Consider the following 27,677-nt stretch of genomic DNA (forward strand, 5'->3'; position numbering starts at 1 on the left):
TTCCGTACAGTTCGTAAAAACGAGTGCCTTGTACTGGGATTGCCTCCCCACGTCCTCGACTGGGGGGGCGAGGCAAGGCTTTTGCCGTAGAACCGCTCTCGCCTTCGGGGCGCCTCCTCCCTCCCGCGGCGGCCGAGGGGGGGCGGCGGCGGTGGAGGGGGGCGGGACGGGGGGTGCGGGCCGCCCCTGCCGGAACCGCCGCCCCGCGGCTGCGGGACCCGCCCGCCCGCCCGTCATCGCGGCGCGCCGGCGGGGCTGGGCCGGGCCGGGCATGGCGGCGGGCGGCGCGGAGCGGTACTTTACGCGCTGGTACAAGCCAGGTACCGCCGGGCGGGGGGGGGGGGACCCGGAGCCGGGGCGGCAGCGGCGGGGCGGTCACTGGTGTTTGTGCCCTGTTGCAGACGTGAAGGGGCGGCCGTGCGAGGACTTCTGCGTGCTGCAGCACTCCAACAGGCGAGTGGCGCTCCCGGGGGTTTGGGGGTTTGGGGGGGCCGCCTGCGCCCTCTCCCGAAGACAGGTGCCTGCCGTCAGCCCAGAGCCGCCGGGTTCTGACACTTGGGAAGCCGTAGGCTTTCTTTAGAGAAGGAACCGCCGCTGCTTTCCGGCGGGACACGGGAGCCCCCCCGCCCGGCTCCCCCTTTGACCCACGCAGGCGGCGTCCCGCGGGGCTGAGCCCGAGCAGCCTGCCACCCCGCCCGCCGCTCCTTTTCCTTGCACTTGGCGGGGAGCAGCGGTTGCCACAGCTTGCTTGCAGTTGGGGTATTAAACCAACAGGCACCACTGCTGCAGAAGCGGCTTGAGTGGGACAGGTGCAAAATACCAGGTGAGCCTGGATTTTTCTGGAAGGTGGAAGAGTGACAAATCTTAGCCTTCCTATATCCTTCTTTAATTACTACAATAAGAACAGTGGAGCTTGGACTCTTTCCCCCCCATACTGCTCAGCAGATTTTTAAAAAGGCCCGTTCAGTGTCTGTAGTGCAGCCCTCGCGTCCCTGCATCCTCTCCTGCTGAAAGGGCCCTTTACATCATCTTCAGTAGCAGAAGAGCAACATTTCAAAAGGCTTTTCCATAACGACGTTTAGAAGAAACCATTTAACTTGGTTTCTAGGAAATTAATTGGCTCAATTTGAACAAACATTTAGCTTTTTCTGTATATGACTTAATTGCTTTTAATTGTACATTTGTGTACTACAGACAGTGAATGCAAGATAAGAAATAAAATGCCATACATTGTTTCTACTTTGATGTAGCTGGATATCCAGTCATTCGGAATAAATCAACCCTGTACCTGTTTTGGACTCTTAATAACATGCCTTACCTTCCCCAGCTCCTGCCCCGCCACTAAAGCCTGTTCTGGCTGCAGGGTGGATTCGTGGCATCATGGGCATTTCTGGGGTGTATTAGTCCCTGAGGGAAGAACAGAACTTAACTACTGTCTGCACCAAAATTGGCAGCGCCAATTGCTCATGCGTTGAGGGAAGATGAGGAGGCGTTTATTGTTCCCAGTGGGTTGCCTGCTGCTCTTAAGAATTCAGAGTAACAGGAAGGGTGTGCTTGGCGCAGGGCAGAACCATCGCCTCGCTGCAGCCTTCAGCGCTGGGGCTTCTCTGTCGCTGTTTCCTGCAGTTCACTTTCTCGTTCTTTGGAAACAGAAACCCGAGTACCTGGGAATAACAGGTATGACGGCAACAGCAAGAAAGGACACCCTCGCATTTGCGCTAAATGCTAAATAGGTAGTTCTTAGTCTCAGTTGTCTGACATAAACAACAGTTTAAGTCCTGTTGACATGGGGGAAAGGAAATAAAAATATGAACACTTGTTCAAATGTCTATAAAGATTCTTTTGCTATTTTGAATTCAGAAATATCAGGGCCCTTGGCTTCTACAGCAGCTTAGCCAAATGGTCTATAAAGTATTTTACCATTATTATGTATGGGGCTGTCGCTCAGTTTGATATTTCTGAGCAGTGTAAAATTCTGTTGATTTTTTGTTTTGCCAGGTCTCAGCTCTAACAACAGATGACAGCTCAAATAGATGATCGGTCATCTTCCCCTTAGAACGGGGCTGGGGTCAAGAGGAGGTAGCTCTTCTGGTCCCTTTGAGCTGCTGGGGCATGCTGAAAGCATTCACCAGGATCCAGCTCCCTCTTGCGGGGAGCTGCGCAGCAAGAACTTGCCAAGGAGTGCAGGGAGATGGATGCGGCATCCACGGGGAAGGATCTGGTTCTGTGCCGTGGTTTTCTCTATAGTTACTGTTCTGCTAAGTCTGGTCCTTGGTCTAGGTTTTAAACTCTTCTTAAACAGAGTAGCTTCATCTCTGTCCACTTATTGGCAAGTTCTGGCTCTCCATGTTTGCGCATTAAGCATGGTTCTAGCCCAGGGATGAAGGTAGGCCTAGTCTCTATAGCTGGGCTTGCCTCAAACTCTCCAGTTTCATGACAAGAAATAACCCTCCTTTAGAAAAAGATAAAACGCAAGCAGCAGGTTAACTAAAGCCCAGATCACCGAAGGATTCATCTGCTGTAACTGTTCACCACTGACAGCCTTTAGCTGTTCTGAGAAACATTGCCTTGTGTTACATTTTCCCACAAAAGCATACTGTGCTTTACTTGATCGTCTTAAGTATCTGTTTCAGCTATCAGCAGACAAATGAACCAAGCATGCTCCCATGGGGTACAACAACTGATGATAGAACAGCTCTAGCTTATTTAAAAGCTGTGGTTCTGTTTAACTAAGTGTACTGCTTTTGACGATCCAGTCTAGTATCTCAAAATAAAGCACCTTCTGCGGGGGTTGCTTTAGGCCAGAATGCAATTTTCATTCAGTTTGGTACAGCAGATGTCAAGTAAGATGCCCTGAAGAAAGTGAGTCCGATTTGGTCCTGTATCTGACATTTTTGTAACTAAGTGGGAAACTAAAATTTGCCTCTGATCTACAGCCAACAGTTACCCTCCGTTCTCCTTCATTAGCTCAGGTAAATTGTGTTCTAGGTGACCCTAGTCAACCCCCACACTGTCACCCAGACCTGTCTGTCCTTGCTTCCTCCCCGAGCCTGGTTGATGCCCATCCTGTGACTCCCGCTGCGGTAAGCTGAACTATCAATCAGCTTGACTTTCCTGCTGAACTATAGAGGGAAGAATATTGTGCTTCAAAGAGCAAAAGTAAACAACAGCTTTCACAACACTGAAAGTCTTGCTAGCATTTTAGACTAGGAGCCCAAATGAAGTAGTATCAGCTTTAAATCCTACCAGTATAGGCGGAGAAGGTTGTGGAGCTTGCTTAGAGCACGTAAGAGCATGGCTTCTCACAACTACAGCGTAATAATTGTATTATTTCTTCTTGCAGAATCTGTGTCATCACCTTGGCAGAAGCCCATCCTCTTCTTCAAAGTGGAAAAACAATTAAAAGCATTAATTACCAAATCAGCGCCAACTGTAGCAGACTCCAGAATAAGGTCTCTGGGAAGTCAAAAAGGGTATGGCTTTTTGATTTGGTTAGTTTTCATTTTAATCTCTCACAGTGCCTGAGACTTTCTATCCTAGAAAGGACAAACTTACCAAGTTACCTTTGCATTTTATTTTAAAACAGCCCCTCCACAGCTGAAGAATTTAGACTCTTCTCAAGAGGTGCCTAACTGTCCCAGCCAGGGTCTTACAGTACTCCTACAGCACCGGTCATTTCCAATGTTGCTCAAACCAAGGCTAACAGTCGCTTTTAGTCATTTTTTTCATAGTGTACAGAGGGACTTAAACATCCCTGAAAAGATAAAAATTGTTTTCCACCAAAATGCTGAGGATTTGGAGACTACTGTTTCTCAGACAGACCTAGACAGCAGATGGGCTAGGTCAGTGTGTTTCATGGTGGGTTTTCAAATAAGTCTAGTTTAACCTGGTTATACTGAAATCAACAGTGCTGTTTTTCTCCGCTCTCCCCTGATTTTAATCTGATCAAACTGCAAGTCTGTTATTCTGCAAGAAAATTACGACTAAATTTGTAAGTTCTTAACAAGCTTCTATTCAATTTGTGCACATAACTAAGTTGGCATCGTCCCTTCTGTAGCAAAGCACAGCTATGTAAGTTGCAATGACCTGTAACTATCACACTTCCTTGCTTTGTTCTGAGAAGCTTACAAACTTATGTTGCTGATGGTAATACTTTAAAAAGCCCTGTGTAAGTAAAAGTGTATATATGTTTGTTCATGTTTCAAATGCAGGGAGCTCAGTTTTTAACAGAACTTGCCCCTCTGTGCAGGATAGCTTCATCAGATGGAGAGGAATACACCATTTATAGGTAAGGTTTTTCCCTTTTTCTTCTTACCTTGACATACCATGCACTTCTGCTGAATCTAAACACTTTTGCAGTTGCATACGAGGGCGACTGATAGAAGTAAATGAAAACATTCTTAGCAATCCCGCTATTCTGCAAGAAAAGGTAAGAAACTTTCTTGCTTTTTATTTTCTAAGTTTTATTTCACTGCTAACTTCAGTCTTGCTTTTTTAGCCATCAACCGAGGGATACATCGCAGTGGTTCTACCCAAATTTGAAGAAAGCAAGAGTGTAACTCAAGGACTTCTGACACAGAAGGAGTACGAGGAAGTTTTGTTGAAACGTCTTAATTCTTCTTCATGAAATTAATTATACAGTTATCAGCTGTATTTGATACTAAATAAGCTACTTTTATTGTACACCGTAACTTTCATGGTATTGAAAGGCCTAGCGCCTGTTTTTAAAAGTGGAACTTAAACGCTTGATGCATACAAGAATAAACCAGTTCAAATAGTTTGTATATTAAAAGTTGTGTTCTCTTTTTCTCTGAATTCTAGCACTACAAGTTTTTAAATAAGCACAGAATGATACGTTGGAGAGTATTTATGTTCCACAGGCAGCTTTGCCTTTGCTCAGTGCAAGCATGATACATACAGAAAAATCATATGATTTAGCTATCACTTAATTTAGCTAAACTAATACAATATGGAGTTTGACAAAGGTGAATTGAAAATAAAAATGCAACAGAAATCTATGTACAAGGAGCAGATAAACTTGAAAATACGTATTTCACACCAGGTTGTATTTTCGCGGCATCCTGAAGTCAAGTAATGCCCTTTGTACAGAAGTTTTTCATAATCGGTATCTATTTTCTTAAATTTTAAATGGTATATGTAAAGTCTACATAATACTTCAGTGGTTCTACATGCAATTCAAATTCTGCTCAGTAAGTTTTAATAAAAAAGGAAGCAACAACTGCCATCTACAAATAAAGATGGTAAAAGAAAAAGGGTTTGAGTCAAGACAATTAATCACTTAGAAATACACTTTTGGAAATACGAATCATGCCAACAAGATTAAAATTCAGTGGTGCAGCTATTGAAAGAGGGGTTTTTTTGCTAGAACTACTTCATTGCGGGTATAACTCATAACTAAGATAACATTTCAGTGCTTTAGGCCACAGCCTTTCAGACTATATTCCTGATTCTGCTTTATCAAATACATAGACTGAAACAGGCCAGAGATGAGTTTACAGATTTCAACAGTAGTGTTACATATAGCATATGCAGCACAAGGTTCTTTATATAAAATGTCTATTAGCAGCATCTTTGGGTTGAAACATCCATTAAGACATTCATAAGCATTAATTACAAAACTGGTATCAATAGTGAGCATAGGAAAGGCGTTCACATTATAAAAATACATAACAATTAGACTAGTTGGTGGTGTAATTGCTAAGTAATGGGACATCTATTAGATGTGACAAAGGTCAGCGGTTTTAATTCAAATTAACCTGGTTTGACTTTCCACAAATGAAAGTAATATTGAAAATTCAGCAAGTGTTATTTTCAAATGGGAGTTCCTGCATTTCTAAGTGCTATAATTACTTGCTCTCTAAAAACATCATGTTTGTTACATGATTTTCCAACGACTTGATGCCAAATGTCTCAGCTCTCCTTTCTGGAGTATGTACATTTGTACCAGTTCGTATTCCGTCTTCTCTCCATGGTGGAGCAGGTTTAAGACAGCCATTTCCTGCTTTATTCTGTATATTAAAAAAAAAAAAAAAAAAAAAGATTTCTTCAACAAACAAAAAACAAAACCAAAAAAAACCCCTTTAAAATACTGCAGATGAACCAAGTATTCACCTTTCTCAGTAATTTGCAGCAAAGTGGAAGAAGTTGGCATAACAGAGTCATCACGTTCCTTGTTTTCAGAATGCATGCATCAACCTAAACAAGACAATTAAAAGTAGAGTAAGACCACTCATTACTTTTATTAGGCAATTGTTTAATGCATGAGATGATAATCTATTTCAAGATTGAATAGGTAATGTTTGTCCTTCATAAATCCCTTCTAATCAAACGGTTTTGCCTACATTTTTTGAATTTCTCTACATAGCACATGTAAAGCAACAGCATCCCTTCTGTTAGCCCAAGACTTGAGCTAGGAAGCAGAATGGAATGACACACATCCCAGGAGAAGGAACTAATAATAATATAATATTAAACAGTAATATAAGTGTCCTGGAAAGGATCTCTTACCATCTAAGTATGATTCATCACAATTCTTCATGTTTTTCTTTTTGTTTTATGTCCTGTCAGCATGATTTAGAAAGCCATGCATCATGTAAGCCTTACCTTGATATGAGTTACACTAAAAGTTAGCTAAATCTTAAAGCGTTTGCGTTTATGCCTCAAGTCTAACACTCAGCACAGGTCACAAGTCTGGGCCCTCGACAAACATTAATTTGATAGCCTATTATCACTATGTAGTGATACATCACTGTATAAACAGACTGGAGCTCCCATTTAGTTTAGCTAGAGTGTGTAAAACAAACCAAGCAGTAGCCCTGAGGTGCTCAATTTGGTTTTGAGTGGCATGGATGCTCTAGCCAGTTTCAGTCCCTGCTGTAAAACTGAAATTTCCACAGCTTATTGGAAACAAACATCCAGGCGCACAGAAATGGTCTTGCTCACATTGATCATACTGCTGCTCAGGGATACTTGAAGTTCTTCAAAAAGCCTGACCTCTATTTCCCGCTAAGGTTTGCAGATCTACTTCTCGTGGTAACCATGCCGAAACTTTTATGGCAGCTGTATACATACTTACTTATAACAACTATGAATAATACCAGAATAAACTCTGGGCAGTCTAGGGTAGACACTCTACCTACTGAGAAGCAAGCATGTATTTCAGTAATAGTCTTTGCGGTTTGGAATTTGTTATGTTTATGTTAAGCATCAATAACAACAGAGTAACAGTAATTATTACAGTGGTGGAAATACAAATTACCTTCATAAATACTTAATACATAATACATCACTGAAGTCCTTTCTTAGTGAGGTACGCTTAATTACAGTTCATATTTCTCTGAATGAAGTTCTAGTGGATTACAGTATTATTACTGTAATCTAGTGGATTACAGTATTATTATATACAGTATTACTCCATCTTGTATTATTCAGCTGAAAATTCTCAGTTGCAGCATGATAAAATTCCAGTACCTCTCTTTATCTAGTAGGCAAGTTGAGGGAGATGTTGACAAAAGCTCTTTGAAAGAAGTTCTCAGCAGTAAAAAGCAATATAAAGTAGTGGAAGCCTATGGACACCTTTCCACTTTTTTTTTTTTTTTTTTTTTTAAGAGCAGTCCAGGAACATCATTGTCTTGGGAAACATTTCTGTAAACTCTTTCACTAACAGTGAAATCCAAAACCCAAACAATAATTTCAGTACTTTTAGTAACAGGAAGGAAAAAAAATCCTATTACTTATTTTACTGATTCTTAGACTCTAAAGTTGATAAACTAGGGGTAGGGAAACTGTTCCTTAAAACATTAATATCAATGATATGCCTGTGGCCACTGGGCCAGTTATACAAAACTTGGATATCCATGCTCCTTAAAGAAAACATTCATATAAGCCTGTAGAGTAATATTATCCAAGCTATCCACTGGCAGGTTTCCATGTATGCTGGGTGCCAGTGTACCGTATTTTGCCTCCTATCAAACTCTCAGCATGAATGAGGGGGTCAGGTCAGGATAAACTTCACTGAAGCCCTTCTCTGGTAGTGGAGGAAAAAAGAGAAAACTAAACAAACAAACAAAACCGGCTAGAAAACAGTAGCACCCATGCTGCTGAAGAAAATCCCTTCCTGAAACAAGATAGTGCGGTAAATGGCTTGGATTACAGTTACCAGTGAGGGATGCCCCAATAGACAAAACATTTTCAGCAAGGGGAACAGTTCTTACTGTTCTTCCTCTATACTTTGCACATCAGCTTCTCAAAACATGTTAAGTGCAAAACAGTACTTCAAGTTGAAGTAAATTCCTCTTCTACATAAGGAACGGCAACGATGACATATTGCATAGCAGAAAAATGCTTGCACAACAGCATAAAATTTTGTACTTATTAATTTTTATGGTCCTCTGTCAATCCAAGAAGTTCAGCTGTCATGAACTGTTTCATATTTTAACAGGAGCATAAATTAGTAAGTTACTATAAATCAATACAAGTTAGGTCTTACTTTCAGGAATATATATAATTTTTACCTTACCTTTGTAAATGTAGCACTTTTACCCTGAACAGAAGCTTTAGCTGTTATCTGGAGCTGCTTGCACACAGAGATCAGTTTTTCAGCCTCCAACAGAAGCAAAGGTTTGTCATCATAGTGTACCTGAAAAGTGTTTCATGAAGACAAAACCACTCTGTGTTAAAGACTCCAATATTAAGTTAATGCAGAAGACAGCACAACCAGCTTTTAAGCAGTATCACTAGTGTCGTAAGCTGAACGGCTGTTTTAGAAGTCATACATCACCTGATCAGAAAAGGCGTGAAGAGCTGAAGCAAGCTTTGTGCCCTCTGTAGCAAAAATCTGAAGGGGGGAGAAAGCATATAATAAAGTGAACCACAATGAAAGATGAGGCTCTTTTTCCTTGTGGTTTTAATAAATAGTGTGCTATAAAGTAAAAAGGTAGCAGGAAATATTTGTGATAGTTGTATATGTTTAAAATTAAGAAGTCAGCGGTTTGCAGTGACTTTCGAAATAAGCTACACTACAAATGGCCATTCTCCCAGATAAGCAAAGTTTAAAGGCTTTCCCTTTCAATACAAAAAAAACTGACTTCCAATTATTTTTTTGCACTGTAACAACTCACAAGAGTTCTGTGGGTAGATGACACCTGCCATGTTTGTTTATTGTCCTGACAAGGTAACCAGTCTCCTGGTAAACACAGGCATGTATCTTGGAAATATCACGCCACATTCCTTCGTTTGGCCCCTTGTCTTTTGTTTGTATTATTCAAATTTTTACATCTTCTTTCCTTCCCATGAAAATACTGCTGCTCAGACTAGGATGGACTGTCCTTTAACACTATCAGGGACTGAGCTAAGTGACACCATGAATACTACTAATGCATTGAAGTCCACTGTATTTGCCATAATGCCAGTTTGCTGTTCCTACTCCTAACCAGAATCTGTCAGTTTAATGAATGCTGTCTTAAGCTACTGCTGGAACACTGAAAAGTTACCTTTCAGAAGGTACGTACTAGAGTTAGGCTGCTTAAAATCTACAGTTGACAGTCAATTCATGGTACACTGTACTTATGTATAAGGAATCAGACAGTTAAGTTCCAATTTGTTCTTCACTCAGAGTGCCTATCTCCTATTTTGTTAAAAATATATTACCTCTGCTTGATGAAATAAATCTTGAGTAGTTTTCAGAAGTCCTTCTCCTCTGTGGGAAATAATGAAAGCAGAATATATGCCATGTATAGACTGCAGATTATTTTGGCTGCTACTTGCACAATTTATAGTATCTCCCTCTCTCTCTCACCCCCATTCACACCACTGAACTGTAAAATATCACTCTTTTAGAGATACTATGCACAACAATAACTTACTACAGGAACTGCATTTCAAAATATTATATAAACACCTCAGTGGCTAGAGCACTATTGGGAAATTAGCAATGGTTCAGTTCTCATCAGCTGAACCAGGACAGAAACCCATGTCTCTGGCATACTAAGTATTATTTGACTAGTAGGTAAGAAAAAAATCTCAACTCTTATAAAAAAAACCCCTACATTCTTCAAATGAGAAAGCTAACATTGCATGGGCAAGTTTCAGAAGAACACCTTCCAGTACAGCAAAGATCAGTAATTCTGATCTACAGTTATATACCTGTGCTTTAATTCCCTTAATTTTAAAAGTATTTATGAACGTGCTTCTTAAAATGTTTTCTGTAGCCAAGAGATATTTAAATAGCTGTTCTGCAACAAAACACGTTTAGCACTTTAAAAAAACCCCTAATTTTATTAGTAAACAGCTTAGAAATTTACAAGAATTTATAAAGTGTAAGGATAGAAATTAAAGCTCCTTTCTGAATGTGTCCCAATTATTACACTCTGAAAGTGAAATTGTCTTATTTCTTATAAACACTGTTAATGCTCTTCCTACCAAAACATGCTGCATATAGAGTAATTACCTGGTAAATAAATACATGGAGTAGGCCATACTGGACATGCCTTGTCCATGTTGCACGATCTCATTCTCCTGATCCTCCCATTTCTCTGTCTCAGAATCCACATCAGATGTGAGCAGATGCAATTCTAATCCAAGTTTTGCAATTTTCGCCTGTTCCTGTAAATGGTAACCACACTTATGGCACTTGAGAATACATTCTTCAGACAAGATAAAAAAAAATTTTTTAAAGTTTTTTTTACTAAAATGATGGCATCTTACCTCAGTATCTAGTTTGACTGGCTTTAATGCTTTCAGATTTGCATTATGCTTCTGTTTCAAACAAAAAATAATATTTTTAAATAAAAGGAATTAGTAATCATTTTACTAACAAGTCATAAGAGGTGGCGCTATACTCGGAGGCAGACTTTGCAGGAGAGTTCCAGTGGTTCAGACAAACTTCTCAGCAGAAGCTGAGAACCTGTTCTGATCTGGCTGTCCTCCTGAAATAGCATGTGCAAACAGGTCTGTGCCTACAGACACCCTAAAGTTTCAAGGAAAAGACCTCTTCCACAGTTCTCAGACTCCACTTCCTCATGCAGTACCATCTCTCCCCCTTACCCTCTAAATCCTCAGTAATACTTAGGACTAAATAAACAGTCTTAATCAAATACTACTGCACTGATTTTTTTCATCAAAGATGATACTGATGTAACAGGGACTTGGAAGTTGATTTAGCTAGTAGCAAGCTGATCTAGGGTACAACCCAGGTAAATGCTAGTGTGATAATTGTAGCTCATTATTCTGTGTCACTTTGTTGAAGTAGCTGGAAACAAATATGACACTTTGATCCTTTCATGGGTTTCCCTCTTTTATTTAAGTCATGAACTATCTGAAATACCAGTCTGGCTGCAAGCCAAATATTGGCTCAGATTAAACAATAATTAGTGGTACTGATGTGAGTGGACTATCTGGTAAGGCAGAGCTTGCCAACTGCATAACGCATATACACAGTAATACAGGATTTGTTTCAAACCAATTTGCATGTAGAGAGCAGCAGTTCCCGGCTTTAACTTCATGTGCTGGTGCTGTCACTGTACAAAGACAGCAAGAGACATGGGAGCCACTGTCCACATTCAGAAACCACACTGGAGTGCAGAAGAATGGAAAGTACAAAGTTGGTGTCATAACTTGGAGAGGTGTGAGCCACTGGAGGAGGTTGGATGGTAAGAGTGCAGGACTGAGATCCTCGTCTGAAAATCTGAAAAGAGCTGCTATTCATTATTGGGAATACTTGGGCAAATTAAGCTCAGTAATGCCTGCGGGGGGGGGGGGGGAAGGCACTGTTCATTGTGAACAGTATCAGAAACAAGCTCCAGGTGTGGTCTCCATCTCTCACTTCAAGAGTCTGAGCAAAAATAAAGTACTACTATTGAAGTTCCTACTGCAATTTGCTGCTCAGTTTAGCTTTCATGCGATTTCTCTTTTCCCACCCCAAAATTTTTAAATATTCTGAATCTTATGAATGTCTACCCAGATTAGACACTGTAATTCTGCCTATGTATTAGAAATGGTGATCTCATATCGAAAGATTTAGCAAAAAGTGTAAGAACTGATACTCCTAATTGTCATTTAAGTTTGGCCATATTGCATATTAGAGATGCAATTCAAGAAATGCTACTTTTAAGGCAGAATCTTAAAAGAAGAAAGGAACACAAAGCCAAACTAGATTTGTACGTAAACACAAACTTTGGGCTACAAGGTATGGCAAATATTTAAGCTGCTGACTGAAGGTATTCAAGAAAACCAGCACTCTAGTAGAGGTAAGTTATTCTATCCACAGATAACTACAGAAACCTCAGAATGTTTGTCATATTTGTAGTTTTCTCCATTCTAGTGTTCACTCACACTATTTGAATAGGAGAATTGGTAAAAATCAGACAACCAGTTATTCTGCATTTAAAACATGATTTGACACCTAATACTATAGAGAAAAATATACCTGTGCTTTAAGCACACACATGAATCATCACTACTGCCTGTCCTCAACTATGGTGTGGTCTAGAATGCCACTCACTACCAGCAAACAGCACAGTTGCAATTAAACAGATGTAATAAAATACGTAATCTAATTAGATCGACAGGAACAGTGTGGCTTCTGTGCAGGAACAGCGTGGGCATTAGCCAGGCACAGCAGACCTCTGTGATGGCAGTAGGGAGAGAAGAGGCAGTACCAAGAGTCACAGCACTGGGAAGAGAGGCAGTTCCAAAGGTTAGTGCATCAGTTAGGCAAAGAAATTACTCTGTGAAGAAACTCTGTTGTCTTATGGATGTAATTGACATTTCCTGTCTACTTTCAAACTGTGTATTAATCATAACTCCCTCAAATCTATGCATCTTGCAAAATTCAAAAGAAGGCAGCAACCTTTCAAACAACAACAAAGCAGAACTGTTTAAATCCTGGGAACAAAGTTTTTATTGAAAGTATTTTTAAAAGGCATATGAATCAATAAGTGGGAATCTGACTTCAAACATCTCTTCTTTAAATTTTGGCTGAAGTCCAGAAGCTATGTAGCTTAGTCAAACTGGTGAGGGACAAAAACCCTATCAGAAGTCACTGAACCAATCTATTTTCCAGCCTCAACATTTAGTTTCGTAACCATGAAATTCGCCCATGCTTACCCAGCCTAACATTATATTCTATTTAAATCTGCAGATTGGATTTATAATGTATGGCCTTTTCTCTTTTCATTAAGGGTCAGAAGTAGCATATTGTGTTTGAAGTCACAGAATTGCACAACAGGAGACATGGAGACGGGATCATTTCACACCCAAATTCCTCAACACTACAGGTTAAGGAAAGAAAGCAAGGAGAGAAAGAAACAAGCTAGAGCTTACTGTACCTTCTGAGATCGTTCTTCCCCTTTTTCCTACCCATGAAAAGATTCAGTACGTAGCAAGTGAATCAAATGACTGATTACATGATACTAACAAGGTTTAGGCGGTTTCCTAACACACAGATGCTCTCAGAAACAGTGTAATATCAATTATAATCAGCTAAGGATATTAACTACCTCACAACTAAACCTGGACATTCAGTGTAGCTTTTTTCTCTGCATTAAAAACATTTAAGATCAAAGAAGGAAAGAAGAACCTATTATCTGAACAGCCTACAACAGGCTCGAACACGTCCATTTGTTCCGAATAGGTCAACTCAGGCAACAATATTTAAAAAAAAAAAAAAAAAAAAAATCAGATTACCAAGACTTATTTTCAGTATGTTGCAGTGTATTCTTACTGTTTTAATAGTAACGACACATTTTTCATTATATAGCATCACAGTCGATTATGCGGTAAAAAATGCATATTAATGAGCAGGAATTAAAGCTTATGTACAATCAAAGTGATTAAAGCGTATTATGTAACTAGTTACCCTAGTTTTCAGTATGTTTGTTATTCATTTAATAAATTGACAAAGTTTGATATTTTACTGCCAGCCATCCAGTCAGGATGCATGTTACCAAGATATTGCTATGTCCTCATCAAGGTGTGAAATGGAAAGAAGTCAATTAGTTAATAGCAGACATAATGTAAATACAACAATCCCAAAAGCAACTTACCCCTGGTCTGGGCAGTGATAGGTAGACACGCTTCTCTCCTATGAACAACACACACATTTACATCAAAATTTGTATGCAGATTTTAATCAATGGGATCACATGCCTTACTTCATCCTTCCTTAAGCTGCAGTACTATAAAAGCAAATTACTTACCTGTAATGCCTCCTCTTTGAATATTGCAGAGGATTCCCTCTCTGTCCGTGCTTCCAGAGAGAGACAAGCCAAGAACTCTGTACCGTTCAGATTTTAGCTCTCGGCAGCTGGCAGTTAAGAAAGCTCCTCTGAACAGTTTCCCTCAATAAGATTTCTAGTTCCCTGCATGCAATCCACAAGCGAGTAAAGAAACACTCTCCAATGACTGAGTAGCTATTGCTACATGCACTCATTTTGTTGCGAAGTACAGAACATACAACGGCAGTTCTATGTAAGGCTTTTCTTGGCATAGGTTGGATGGTCTCAAATTTGGAGTAGGCAATGCCACTAGTGAGAAATACCTAGGCAGGTTTTTCCAACCCTCATGTTCTACTGTACTATATGTATCCCATGTGCACTGTATTTTATAAATAAAAAAGTTCTATAGCATTTTACACACTTATTGAATTATTTCTTATGTCCCCAGGAGCCTCAGATATTCTAAGTCTGAGCAAAACAAATGGAGAAAAAAAAAAAAAATCCTTTTAGGTGTTACCTAAAAGTGGATAAGAAGAGTTTATCAGCAAGAGGAAACAGTGCCTGGGCGAACAGCCTAGGATTAGAGCTCCAGTTACCAGAAGACTTAATTATCTATGAAGACTTACATTTATTACAATAGATTCAGGTGAGGAAAGTCTGCTAAATAAAATTAAAATTAAATAAATAAAAAACTTGAGAGCTAGTGAAAAATAGATTTTACCTGAAGAAACAAAGGGCTACTATAATGGATATCGGTACCAGGTTTGCACAGAGATAGATGCATCTCGACAGACAAAGACAAGAACAAATAAATTGCTATTTCTCCTCTTGTATCAGCTCCTAGAGAAATTCCATTCTAAGTCCTCAGAAGACAGTTCTCTTGTGCATTCATGATTTTTCGAAAGTATGCTCTTTATCTCCTGACACCACAGAAAGATCATGAGCTCCACGTCTAGGCAACTGACTCCTAAACAACAAATTTCAGTAAGTTGATAAGTGTCCCTCAACTCTCTTGATAAGTATGAAAAACATCTTTCTTCCTTTCTAAGATCACCTCTTCCTTCCCCTACCCAGTTTTGCGAAAGATGAAATGAGCTATCAGGGCAAAAGCTGCCTAACTATTTTTTTCAGAATGCAGAGTTATTCAGATATTAATTGCCTAAACATGCATCCAAGTAAGATTTCTCACTAAAGACTGATACAAATTATAAGAAGTGACTTACAACATCCTATGTATCAAAACATCAGCTAAAGGGCCTGTAAGAGAGCATGTAAGATGTACCAAGAACAGAAGCTAACTTGTAAGTTTAAAATGCTGTAACATAAGAGATCTCCTTGGTGCTATGTAAAAACCTGTTGTGCCATGTTAAAAAAAAAAAGTTCAAACACAGAAAAGCTTTGACATAACAAATGGAATACAAATGCATTCTGAGAGGACATACTACTTGCACACAAAAGTGGGCATTCAGAATTATGGAAACCAAATGGAAAGAGGTGGTGAACAGAAACAAGAAAAAAAATTGTTTTTGCTCTTCAAGCAATTCCCATTATTTGGCTTTGCAAGGTTTAGTTGCTCACCATATTCAGAAAGAGGAAGGATCTCACTACTTATTTCTTGGAATGTTTAAAAAAAAAAAAAACAACACTCAAAAAAATCAGAAAACACACACACAAAACCCACACCTCACTGAACCCACAGATACCAGACCTTTCAAAAGTGCAGATCAAATCAGGCCACAGATAATCTTACTTCATCAGAAAATACTTAATTACATCAGTATAATCACATAATTTATATTTGATTCCATTAACAGAATATACATATATTTTTTCACATATTTAATTTCCTTAGTTTGTAAGTCAGATCTTTGCTATAATAGCAAGTCTTTTTGTCATATTATGATCTTCCTTTCATTTATTCGAGTCTGCCTTTGTTTTTCCTAATGTGTTTTCTCTAACATTTTTCCTTTTTTTTCATTTAAGAGTAATTTTTATTATTTCATCCTCTTTGTCTTCCAATTTTCTGCTTTCCAGTAGTTCCAGTCATGTTTTCCCTCCAAAATGTCTCTATTTCAACTTCTAAATCCTGCTTTTGATCTCACTTCTTATCTGAGAGTAGGATGGCTGCATCCCTGCTTCACCCTTCTTTCTAGAACTCTTAATTTCTAAATTGTGAAATTCTGATCTGTATCTGCTATTCATCAACTACGGCCCTCCCAAATCCTCATGGTCATTTAACTCCTCTCAAATCAAGTGGGCAAAACAAAAGAGGAGGGCAGAAAAGGAAGTTATCCTCATAAATCATTCTCTGACTTCTGACCAAGTTACAAGGGAGCAATCCGGCAATTATTCACATTCTTGTCCAGCATGTTGAAACCAAAAAGTTGGGGGGAAAGAAAAAAAAAAAAGAAAAAGAGATTGGCTGACATCCAACAGATTGGATCAATGAGAGGTACTTTCATTAGGTGATTCATCTCGAAGTGCAAGAGCCTCAAAGTTAAGTATCTAACCTAAACTAGTAATTCTGAAAACAAACCGGTCCCTCCATGGGCTGAACCAAATCTCCCAGCTGACAGGAGCCACTCTCTAGAGGAACCCAGCACTCTCCTCAGCCCAGACCAGCCACGCAACGTTTCAAACACCAACATTGTGCAGAATGGGCCTCCTCACCGTTGGATTAAAAAGTGTTTTAGGATTAAGCAAAAGAAGGCCAACTCTACCTCACTGTACAATTCTGCATAGCACAGAGACATTTTCAAAATACATGTGAGGGTTACTGGGCTGTGGTGTGCTCACCAACCTCCCCCACCCCTACGTGCATTTGCAGCCCTCTCCCCAAGACAAGCCCATTTCAATTTGGGCATGATCTGGTGCGATTACATTAAAATTGAGTAAAATATTGCTTCATTTCCAAGCTAAATCTGGCTCTCTATCCATGTGAGTTTTGAACCTCAGTACGAGAAATACCTAATTTGCTGATATGAAAGAAACACTGGATAAGGAGTTATGCAATTGCTCGTAAAAATAAAGAAATGAGTATAAACAATATGAATCTAGTGTAATCAGAAAAATGCTTCTTTTATTTGGTGTGTCCAGCACATTTAGTCACCATTCAATTTTTGCCCCTTAAGCTGTATTCTGAACTCTCTAACAAAGCCAAACATTTAAATTAGTAGTACAAAAATACAAGTTTTTAAACTGAGGAGAAAAAAAAATATATATACCTTCTTACTGTAATTCTATCTTTTGTTACACACAATCACAATTCTACTAGGAATAAAGCACTTGTTACATTTTAGTCTGTAAAATAAAGACACTTTTACCAACCTCAACATTAAGACAAGTATCATGAGTTATGAGAAGAATAAAATCTTATAAAATATTGTGAAACTTCATTGTGTTTGGAGGCAAAAGATTTGTGAATGCCACTCTTATAATCTCTTAGCAAACAAATATTTTAGTTTAATTTATTTATTGGGTCATCAGTCATGTTTTCTAGGAGAAAAAAAAAAATATTGAAAGTGGCAAGGTAACTTTAGGGTATTTTCTGGAAGCAAAAAGGTGGGGGTATTTGGGTGAGATTTTTTTCCTTTTTTTCGACAAGAGTCACTCTGAAGCCCAACGAGAGAAAACAAGCAAACAAAAAAAGATTAGCCCACAATACAGAGGAAAACTTTGTAGAAGATGGGTGGATATAGGAGACCAAATTATTTCTAAGGAGATAACTGACAGTTAATATGAAACAATCCAGATTAAGAGAGAAGTCCCTTACCAGGCTGGGCCACGAGACAAGGAAAACGAACACAAGATTTCTTAAGCATCATTTTGGCAATACAAGACCTAATGCACCCAAAGCCATATATAGAATACAAGTTACACTTACTGTCTTACCAATGGTGGTATCAGAACACTTTCTCTCGTTTCCTCAGTCTTTCTTTCAGCATACACTAACAAGAACAGACTCATCTGGCATAGCCAGATGAGTCTAGTCTTCACTGCACCTAGGCCCACACATGCTATAGCCTCCAACATGCTCAGCAACACCTACCCATTCTCTTCTCTCTCCTTCAAGCAATGACATTGGGTTGCCTTGTGAAATGATGATTTAAAGAAACTGGAAAGTACCACTTGTGGAAAATGTCTGTTATCTGCTGTCAACAGCCACAAGAGAAGAGAAAGTTACTAACTACAGGAGAGGCTGGGAATGTGCTGCAACACCTCAAGAACTGTTTGTTTGGAGAGCCAAGTATATGCTTTGCTGTGGCTGCATGATTCTCATCCTATTATTTTTAAATACAGTAATATATATATGTATACACACACGCACATATGTATATAAAAATATATAAAAAGGCTTTCATTCAACTCTGCTAGACCATTGTATGAATATGAAAAAAATCAGATACTGCATGATCAGCCCTGCAAATTCCAAATTTATTGTAACACATTAATATTAGAGTAATATCATATTTTAAGTTGCATTATATAAAATGTAATGCTATGTTTAAAGAAAGTCAGTATGTCCTTGGCTCCCAAAACAAACAAAAACCCACTGAAAGTTAAAAGGCCCATAAACAGGATCTCTGATTGCTACACATCTTTATGGCATTCCAGACCAAGGTGGAAGAACAAGTAGGATAACAATCACATATTTCTCAAACACCTCAAATTCCCAATAACCTGCGCTACACACAATTATTGTAAACCCACTCAGAATTTCAATATATGTTTTCCTTTTACAAGTCTTCAAGCTCAGACACACATTCATCTAGCAACCAGCAGCAACAGTTTAAGGTATTACCACCCAGTGGTTGGTTGTTTACTGTCCTCACAAAGCTAGCAGAAAAGAACTGCTTACACAAAAACCTGATCAAGTACAGAAAGTTAAACTGACAAAATAAACTCTAAAAATGAAAAAAGGTCTCATGTTAATAGCAAGATGAAGTATTGTATCATTGATAAAGTGTCATCTAACCTGAATAAGGATTTACTTTTTCTGTATCTTAGATACAAAAAAATGAAGTCCCTGTATTTAACTAAATCTAAACTTTTAAACCTGAGTGATTTTCTTAAAAATACAAGACATTCAGTATTATTATATATTACATTCTATCTGTATGCAATTATACTTAAAGACTGAAACAAACATGTAGCCGCAAGAAGCATGACAGGCTACACTAAAGACATCATCTGAAAAAAAATTGTTAGATAAAAATGAAAAACAAAACGGCTTCCATTTTAAAGGTAAATTACCCTATACTAAAAGTAAACACAGAATTCTTTTTCTTAAGACTCCAAGGTTTTCTTCTACATGTTGTACAAATACCAATAAACTTACCAACCAGAGAAAATATCCCAAGATTGTGCAGAGTCGTCAGAGATTCCATCCAGGAGAAAGGACAGCAGTTTAAAAATCAAATAACTACATTCACTATATTATGAAGTGAATACAAGGCAAGCTGACAGTATAGAATATATATGTATATATATTTTTTCCAGAAATACAGGAAATGAATTAAATACGTCACACAATTCAAGCTATATCTTGATTGTCATGAACTGATATGTCCTAGACAAACCAAAAGGTGGGATGAAAGCCCTACACCCCTAACATTTGGACACGGCTGGTAAAGAGCTGTGTCGAATACTTTTGTGTCCTTTGAACAGTTCCATTTGATTTTTCTGGAGCTAATCACAGTGCAGAAAGTTAAACACACCTAATTTTACACAAATCAGGCCTTTAAATTTTTGGCTGTTTTTCTTTGAAAAAAATGCAACAAGCACCCTAATTCAACATCTATACAAAAACAATATATTTGTGTATTGCCACCTAGATTCAACATTGCCATACAGGATGTGGGATTGTTTATTGTGGTCTTCTCTTAAGAAAAGAGTATTTCCTAAATCACACTTAAAATTCTTAGACTACGTGTTTTGAAAATGACATTTTTTTATGTCTACATAGCATTCTTACCTCTTCTTCCTTCAAACACATCATTGATTTCTCTTAACAACATAGACATATCACTCAGTTGAGACTCCCAGGCCTCACAGAACACCTCAAGATTTTCTTTTGCAATCTTGCTAGATGGATGTAATGCCAGTGTTTCTGCAGCAGAAATTATCTGGACAGAGAACAAAATATTTGCTATTGGAAGTCCTACTACATAGTGTTGCACATGAATTCACAAATGCCTTCACAGGCAAAACACAAAATTAAAATGCTACTATTATGTCTTTGTCGTGTACTCATCTGACATTTGCAGGCTTGATGATCTTCCTTGTGCATTCTTTTAGCTACCGCCCAACATAAAAGTGTAATTCTTTCTTAGAACTGCTTTGAACAGTTCAACATTAGGTCTCAAAAAAATTCATACAAGTCATTTTTATTCATTTATGTCCAGTAGAAGTGGCCAGATAAAAGCTCGGCATACCTGTGGGCCAGTGACCTGAAAGGTATCTTCTGCATGTATGCAAGTAATCTCGAGGGGCTCAGTTCCAGAAACATGCCTCAATAAGCGACACATCTAAATATTTTTTTATAAATTTAAAAAGAAAAGAATGGTAAAAAATATGCTTTCATTAGTAGTGAGACAAGGTGCACATGCACAAACACACACAGTTATTGATAGTCCTTTCAGAAACTTATTGGGGACCACACAGTTGGGTGATTCTCAGGGAGCATTTACAATAAAACCAGGGCTAAATCCTGACTTGGAACATGTAGAAAATCACCAAGAGAAAGAAAAGTCTTAATAAATAAATAAAAATAAACCAACAACAGTTTCATGTATTTATGACTGAATAAACCAGAAAGTAATCAGACACCTACAGAACTTGGAAACATTGTACCATAAATGACTTCCCCAAAACAGGCTTACTCAGCAATTAGCAAGCATGTGGAAAATTTAGGCTTTCATCATCCAGGGGACTGAATTATCTTCGAGCAAATCAACATCGAAGTAATTTAGGGAAGAAATAGTGTTTCCTTTCACAGTAAGCAAAATGTAGTCATCCTTTTTTTTTTTTTTTTAAATAAGATTAAGAGTGAACTTTGGGCTGAGAAGGAACATCAAAGTTTTCAGATCAAAAGGAGAATTTATAAGACAGAGACAGCACATATGAAACTAACTGAATTGTCCATCATCAGGAATGCTATTAAGGCCTCACATACAAACGCTATTTAACCTCATGGTTATGCCTGAAAAAAAATCAGTGTCTCACTGGAACACTAATTAGTCACAGAAAAAGGGGACATCAAAGCCGAAATTAAAAATCCACAGTGTTGATTTGCCAGTCCCAGAAGTTCAAGGGTGTTGCTTCTGCATATTCATACTTCTGGGATGAATCCTCAAGCCCCATATGATACCAGAATTTTTTAGAAATTGATGAGTATTAGATGCCATGCAAGTATAGCGCCATGCTGGCATTACCATGTTCCAGATTAAAGTGATGTATCTTTGTATGTCTCCTACTAGTACAGTTACTTCTGCTTGTCTGTGAGATGAGAAAGCAACAAGGTATATGTGGCAGACATCCTCTCCACAGGCACTCCTAAGAGCCATGATCTCTCAGTAGTCTTGGAAGTCCTATTTGCTCATGTGTGAATACTACCATACGAAACCATCAATGTATTAGTACATGAAACATACACACTGCTTTTCACGAAGGAGGAAAGATTTTCAGTGGCCCTCTTGACTGACAAAAACTACACAAGATCTTCAAAACAGTCAAGTTCACTGCATTAAGAAACTTAACCTTACATTTCCAGCATTCTTAAAATGTGTCTTTGGATTCAGCTGTTGCTGGATGCCTACTGCTTGAAAGAAAAAGGCTATCATCTCTACTTGGATCTAGAAACCTATTTTTTAATGAATATTTTAGCCCCAATATATACATACAGATTGAGTCTAGATCCAGGAGGAGAATTGGGTACGACTGTACATCCTTTCTATAACAACTGTATGCCACAGTGACACCTCTGGCACAGACCCTACCAAGAACAATACAAAATTCAACAGCATACTAGGAAAATAAAATAAAATAAAAATTACAAAAACACAGGCCAAAACCTTCCTAAAGAACAGATTAAGACAAATCTAGCCACTCATCTTCTAAGCACCTCACAAAATGAAAGCAGCCGTGAACTCACCTCAACAAGTTGTTCTTTCTGCTCTGATAGCTTGCAAGTATATTCTGCTACAGCTTCAAGATTTCCTTCTACTCCTGTGATTTTTAATGCTTTGAGAACCATATGATCCATATGGTATTTTAGCAGATCTGCTGCCAAAGAAGTTGCTGCACTGTGGACCTTGAGTAGCATTAAAAGAAGAAGGAGAGATAAACCTTGGAAGGAAAAAAAATTCATCCACTACCAAGTCAAATAAGAGACAGACTGATTCTTCCAAGAAGCAAAAAATTTACTGTCATGAAAGCTCATATACAGCCTGCATATTATCTGGGGCTTTAATTCTTCAATTACTATTCAAAGTACAAAGATAAAATCCACTGCACTCCAAAAAAAACCCCCACAACCAAATATGGAGAGAAACAAAAGAGCAGCTGGGTAAAATGAGGACATGAAGTTATCACGCTGCTGCTTTCTGATAATGTTACAGCTGGGAAAAAACCAGGTGCATGAATTTGTGGGGCACCAAGTTCAGCATAAGCATGGCACAATGGCCACTCCTCATGAAGAACACACATTAAACTGTGTGAATCAGACTGAAACCACACAGCATCTGAGTTTATAACATATTAGAAATTAAGTTCCTATGAATAAATTGAATTCTCAGTGATGCAAAGACAATATAATTGAATGTAATCAGCTTGTGACACAGCCTTAGAAAAGTAAAGAGCATCTTTTCTGCAAGGAGACTGAAGCCAGAGATGGGTCTTGGAGAAGTCTCAAACACTCTCCCCTACACTCCCAACAAGCAAAGAGAAGCTTCCTCTTGAAACACATCCCTAAATCCAGACACACTTTCAGACCCATAGATCTGCTGAAATTGTGCTGTGAAGGACTCTGCTTGACAACAGCTACCAGTGACAGCTGCTGCTAGTTCTAGTGACTAGTCATAGTAGGTTTACCTATGTCCTGTAATCAGCCCCATTTTAAAAACATAGGTAAAAACAAAATAGCAACCTCTTTAGAAATAGCAGAGCATTTTTATGCTCATAAAACCACTATGAGTCTTGTAATATCACACTCACTTTGCTGGACTGCACTGAATATACAACAAACTTGGCTGTTCAAGAAGAAAGTTATTTTTCAAGTTCTTAATGCAATGAGCTTGAAATTGTGACACTGGTGGGCCTTGACTCTGTAGAGAAGAGAATGTTTACTAGAACGATATGTTGGGGTTTTTTATTCCACTAGACTCTACCTATTTTTACCCCTTTCCCCTGGTAGTACTTCCTGTGCAGTCCAGAATTAATGTGGTTTTTTTGGTTTGTTTTTTTTTTTTTTTTCAATTTCATGCAAGAAACCTGAATTGTTGCCTCAAAACCTGCTGCGACTGTTTTTTAGAGGGAAAAAAAAGCTATGACAACCTGTTATAAACTATTTATATAGCGTTGCTTGCATGCCATTAAAAATTAGCACAAACCACTAATGTCAGAAATGAAGTCAACTCTGAAGAAAGGGTATCTGCAAGGCTTGCAGTGTTAGAGTAGGAACTGGCAATTCTCATTTATATACAGGTTACATAGAGATTACCTTTTCATTAGAGATTCTTTTCATCCTGACCTAAAAAAGAACTTTACTTCTACTTAATGCTGTCTCTGATCATCAGCAGGAAAATCATCTCAAGGAAGGAACATACCTTTCGTTTCTTTCATAAAGTGACAGAGATGAGAAAGAACTACTTTTAACAAGGCTGTCTTGTGTTCTCAGCCACCCAGGCTCTCAAAAACATTTTAATTAGAGTCACAATACTTAAATTTCACCAACAGAAATGCTGGTTGCTGACTGATACACTGCAGCACCTGAAGTCAGACTGACAGGGCAGTCCTCCTCAGCCATGTACAGAAGCATGGCTACTCTGGGATCAATTCAGTCACTACATAGAGAACAAGGAAAATGACATAATACTCTAAATTTACTTCTATGAGTCGCATGAATCCTGTGCCTTTTAAAAACGCTCTTACTAAGCAAACTTTCATACTCTACAGGTCACCAAAGCAAGTCATACAGAACTTAGGATTTGTTAGTTTAGAAATCCACACCCGCTCAATTTGCTCCACAATTTCTGAAACAGTGTGCTATGTTTTCACCTGCATTGCTTTTAATATGGAGCTACATCACAGGGCACAGGTAACCCACTATTTTGTGTTTTATGCCACCTCTGCTAGCTGGCTTACAGAAGGTAATTTTCTACTATTGTCATCTGACAAAATTCTTTAACTTAAGTGTGGTAAATGTGTAGCCTTTGTTGCACGACATTTTCATAAATAGAAACCTGTGAGCAGGACAATATGGTAAGATTTACATTTATGGAGCAGCAAGAAAATAAAAGGTATTAATGATTTCTTCCACATACTATATTGCAGCCACCTTTGGCTTTATGATCTATGCAATTACAGTCACATACTATTTTGGCTGGGAACCCTTCCTCCTCATTCAGCACATGGGAGCAATGTTACTCAAAAAGGATGATCTTACAGTTAAAGCAGCTGAATGTCACTCCGGAAAAACTCTGCTACTGACTGCCTACGTAATGGTGACCAAAGAAAAAACCATTAATAAAAGCACACAAATTATGTATCCTCCATCTTCTGGGAGCCCAACACACTGCCTGACAGCAGAAGCACAAAGCACTAAACTGCAACTGAAATAGATTCAAAGCACTGTTCAAATCCTCAGGACAGCTGCAGGAATTATAATCTGGAAGACGAAACTTCTCATTTTGCCTCTATTAAAAAATATGCAGCATGATTTTTTGAGCAGTCGAGGTTTTCCAGTTACAGCAGCTGACAGCTCCGTCTAAGCAACTTCGCCATACTTCTCTAACATCTTTGCACTGCTCTGGAGCCTAGTATTGAAGCACTTACTATCCTTAGTCTCCATTTCTCCACCTGTTTAAAGGAACAATAATATGAAGCAGTTGAAAAAATATCTAAATGCTCTGCAAATATTTCAGAAGCTGCCAGAAACCAGTAATTCTGGATTTGGCTCAAATCTGTGGAACAGACAAGGCAGCAATGCTATCCATTAATAGGGAGGGGAAGGACCCTGATCAGCAGGTACAGTCCATCCCATGTACCAAATGAGGCAGCTATCTCATATGTGTATGTAAGTTGACACCCAGCATGCTTGCATTTAGGAAAAGAATGATTTACAACAGGCACATACACAGCTGCCAACTGTCTGGAAAAATACCTGAGTATAAGGCACTGTCATAACACATTTCTGCTATAGAAATCAATAGAACAGGTTAAGTACAAACAAACAGCAAATGTAATTTATTCATTTAAGCACACACTACAAGAAAAAGTATTTAAAACAGTGATGCGTGCATCCCGAAGGCAAGTTTAGCCTTTATATTTAAAGTAATGATTATATACATAGTACTTATTTCCAAACACTTCTCTTTTTTTCATTGTCGTCAGAATCAGCAAAGAGCCTATGTATCCAACAGATTTCTAATCAGTTCTAAGCAAGGACACAGAAGATGACTGTATACTAGCTCCCTGATGTAATTCTGATTTAGCTACTCTTGTCTATAAATAGATACTAGCCTTTTTGGGTACAGGATCCTATTTTACAATTTCACATACAACAAGTAAGAAATTCAAGCTTTTATTCAGTTTATGCTTGCTTAAACTAGACTTACCTCTCTTTTCAGTTCATTCATGCATTGGCATGTTTTCAAAATGGCTACTTCCAAGTCTTCCATGAGATCCTTTGTCTTCTGGTTTTGCTACAAGCCAAAGAAAGCAACCGACAAAACATTACACAAAAACCCCAGAAAATCCCACCTTTACATCATGTGTCATTACTTCAAGTTGCTTTAGAAGACAGCCTTTTCTTTCTAGATGCAATGTTTTCATTTGCACATCCTGTGTACATTCTACTTGAAAAATTCTTTTATAGAAACATCTATCACCAAATCAAATCTAAAAATAGTAGTGATGCAAGCTAATTGACTGTTCTGTTCAACAGGGATTTATTTCTGAACCTCGTTGAGCTTTTTTTCAGCAGAAGGGTTTCCTTAAGCTTTACAACTTCCAAAAATCTTCTGTCTAAACATCCTGAAGTAGAGCAACAGTTTAAGGCATTTTAAATTTTTTTTTTTTAAATAAACACCCTTTTAAAATAAAGTGGTACCTAAAATGTTACACCAAATATTCTATATTGAATTACAAAAAGGTTACTTAAAGCATCCTTGTAAGACTTTAGATCATTGTCTAATTTAAACGAGTACAGTAGCTAACAACATTTTGTTGAGGTAGCTTCAAGACAGAGCTCCCACTTCTGCAAATAGCACCTAACTATGGAACAACCCAAATGTCAAGAGACATACACTAGGAAAAGAGTTAAGGAGCACTGATTTTGCATTCTCCTCTGAAATATATTGGAAACAATTATCCTAGGTGGGACCGTTAACATGGCTACAGCTGCAAAAAAATTAGCCCCTCAGAGTCTAAATTAACATAAACATACTCACACAAAATGTGTGTAGGCATAGACACGCACACCCTCCATTTTATTTATCAGGTATTCTTATCTGTTCTAAGTCTCAAAGCTACCTGTCCCTCAAGTTTAATGCTTTCCTTTAAGTAATTTGTGTAAAAGCGTAACATCACAAAATCACTGTTAACACAAGGAGCATAATGTTTTATACTGACTAGAGTGTCCTTTTTATTTCTTTTACTTATTTAATGTGCACATTTTTTGCTCCTTCTATGGGCAACTTTTTTTTTTTTTTTTTTAAATACAAGTGAAGGAGTTGTCTAGCCAAATAAGGTTACAGGAAAACCTAAAACAGGACAGTAGCTTGCGATCTTATGAGCTCAAACATACACAGGAAGGATTTCAGAAACATTTAAAATTCAGTCAAAAACATTAGATTATCTGTTGTGCTCCAGCTAGTCTTCATTAACATACAATAATACAAAAAAGAGCAGATCAGTGATGTCAGTCTAATTTAGACTTGACTTAGGTTACAAGACACTTCTGTTTTAAAATACACTCTATGCTGAAGACTCACAGTTACTCTGCTTGCTAAAAGGAAGTATGGTGAGTGGAAAGGGAAATAATTGGGCACTCTAAGAGCTCTACATATCCCCCAGTTCATGTATTCCCAAGGCATGATAATATTTTTTTTTTTTTTTTTAATTAAACAATCCCACTTGAATTACATTAAGTCCCTCAGAAAATAATCACCCTCCAATGAAGCTGCTGAGCTGAAACTAAAAAGCCACCTCAGTGGGCTGATGCTA

At 38.3% G+C, this 27,677-nt stretch overlaps 2 protein-coding genes across 2 annotated transcripts in view; one reads left to right on the plus strand and one right to left on the minus strand.

The window, feature by feature from the left end:
- Positions 1 to 271: 271 nt before the first annotated feature.
- Positions 272 to 4,647, plus strand: ABITRAM (actin binding transcription modulator). Its single transcript, XM_050890769.1, has 6 exons — positions 272 to 320; positions 402 to 453; positions 3,344 to 3,473; positions 4,212 to 4,288; positions 4,360 to 4,429; positions 4,499 to 4,647. Exons 1-6 carry the CDS (start codon positions 272 to 274, stop codon positions 4,625 to 4,627), a joined length of 507 nt encoding a protein of 168 aa, XP_050746726.1. The 3' UTR covers positions 4,628 to 4,647.
- A 135-nt stretch (positions 4,648 to 4,782) lies between these two features.
- CTNNAL1 (catenin alpha like 1) overlaps positions 4,783 to 27,677 on the minus strand; it is a 59,156-nt gene continuing 36,261 nt past the window's right edge. Inside the window, exons 8-19 of the mRNA XM_050890768.1 lie at positions 26,069 to 26,155; positions 22,387 to 22,545; positions 20,669 to 20,761; positions 20,209 to 20,359; positions 14,064 to 14,101; positions 10,726 to 10,776; positions 10,469 to 10,623; positions 9,670 to 9,718; positions 8,801 to 8,857; positions 8,540 to 8,659; positions 6,133 to 6,216; positions 4,783 to 6,029 (exon numbers count right to left, since the gene is read on the minus strand). Of these exons, the coding sequence (XP_050746725.1) occupies positions 5,868 to 6,029; positions 6,133 to 6,216; positions 8,540 to 8,659; positions 8,801 to 8,857; positions 9,670 to 9,718; positions 10,469 to 10,623; positions 10,726 to 10,776; positions 14,064 to 14,101; positions 20,209 to 20,359; positions 20,669 to 20,761; positions 22,387 to 22,545; positions 26,069 to 26,155 (1,206 nt within the window). The 3' untranslated portion in view covers positions 4,783 to 5,867. The remainder of the gene's footprint in view (positions 6,030 to 6,132; positions 6,217 to 8,539; positions 8,660 to 8,800; positions 8,858 to 9,669; positions 9,719 to 10,468; positions 10,624 to 10,725; positions 10,777 to 14,063; positions 14,102 to 20,208; positions 20,360 to 20,668; positions 20,762 to 22,386; positions 22,546 to 26,068; positions 26,156 to 27,677) is intronic.

This window comes from Gymnogyps californianus, chromosome 2 (genome assembly GCF_018139145.2).
Source record: "Gymnogyps californianus isolate 813 chromosome 2, ASM1813914v2, whole genome shotgun sequence".
In the NCBI taxonomy this organism is placed as follows: Eukaryota; Metazoa; Chordata; class Aves; order Accipitriformes; family Cathartidae; genus Gymnogyps; species Gymnogyps californianus.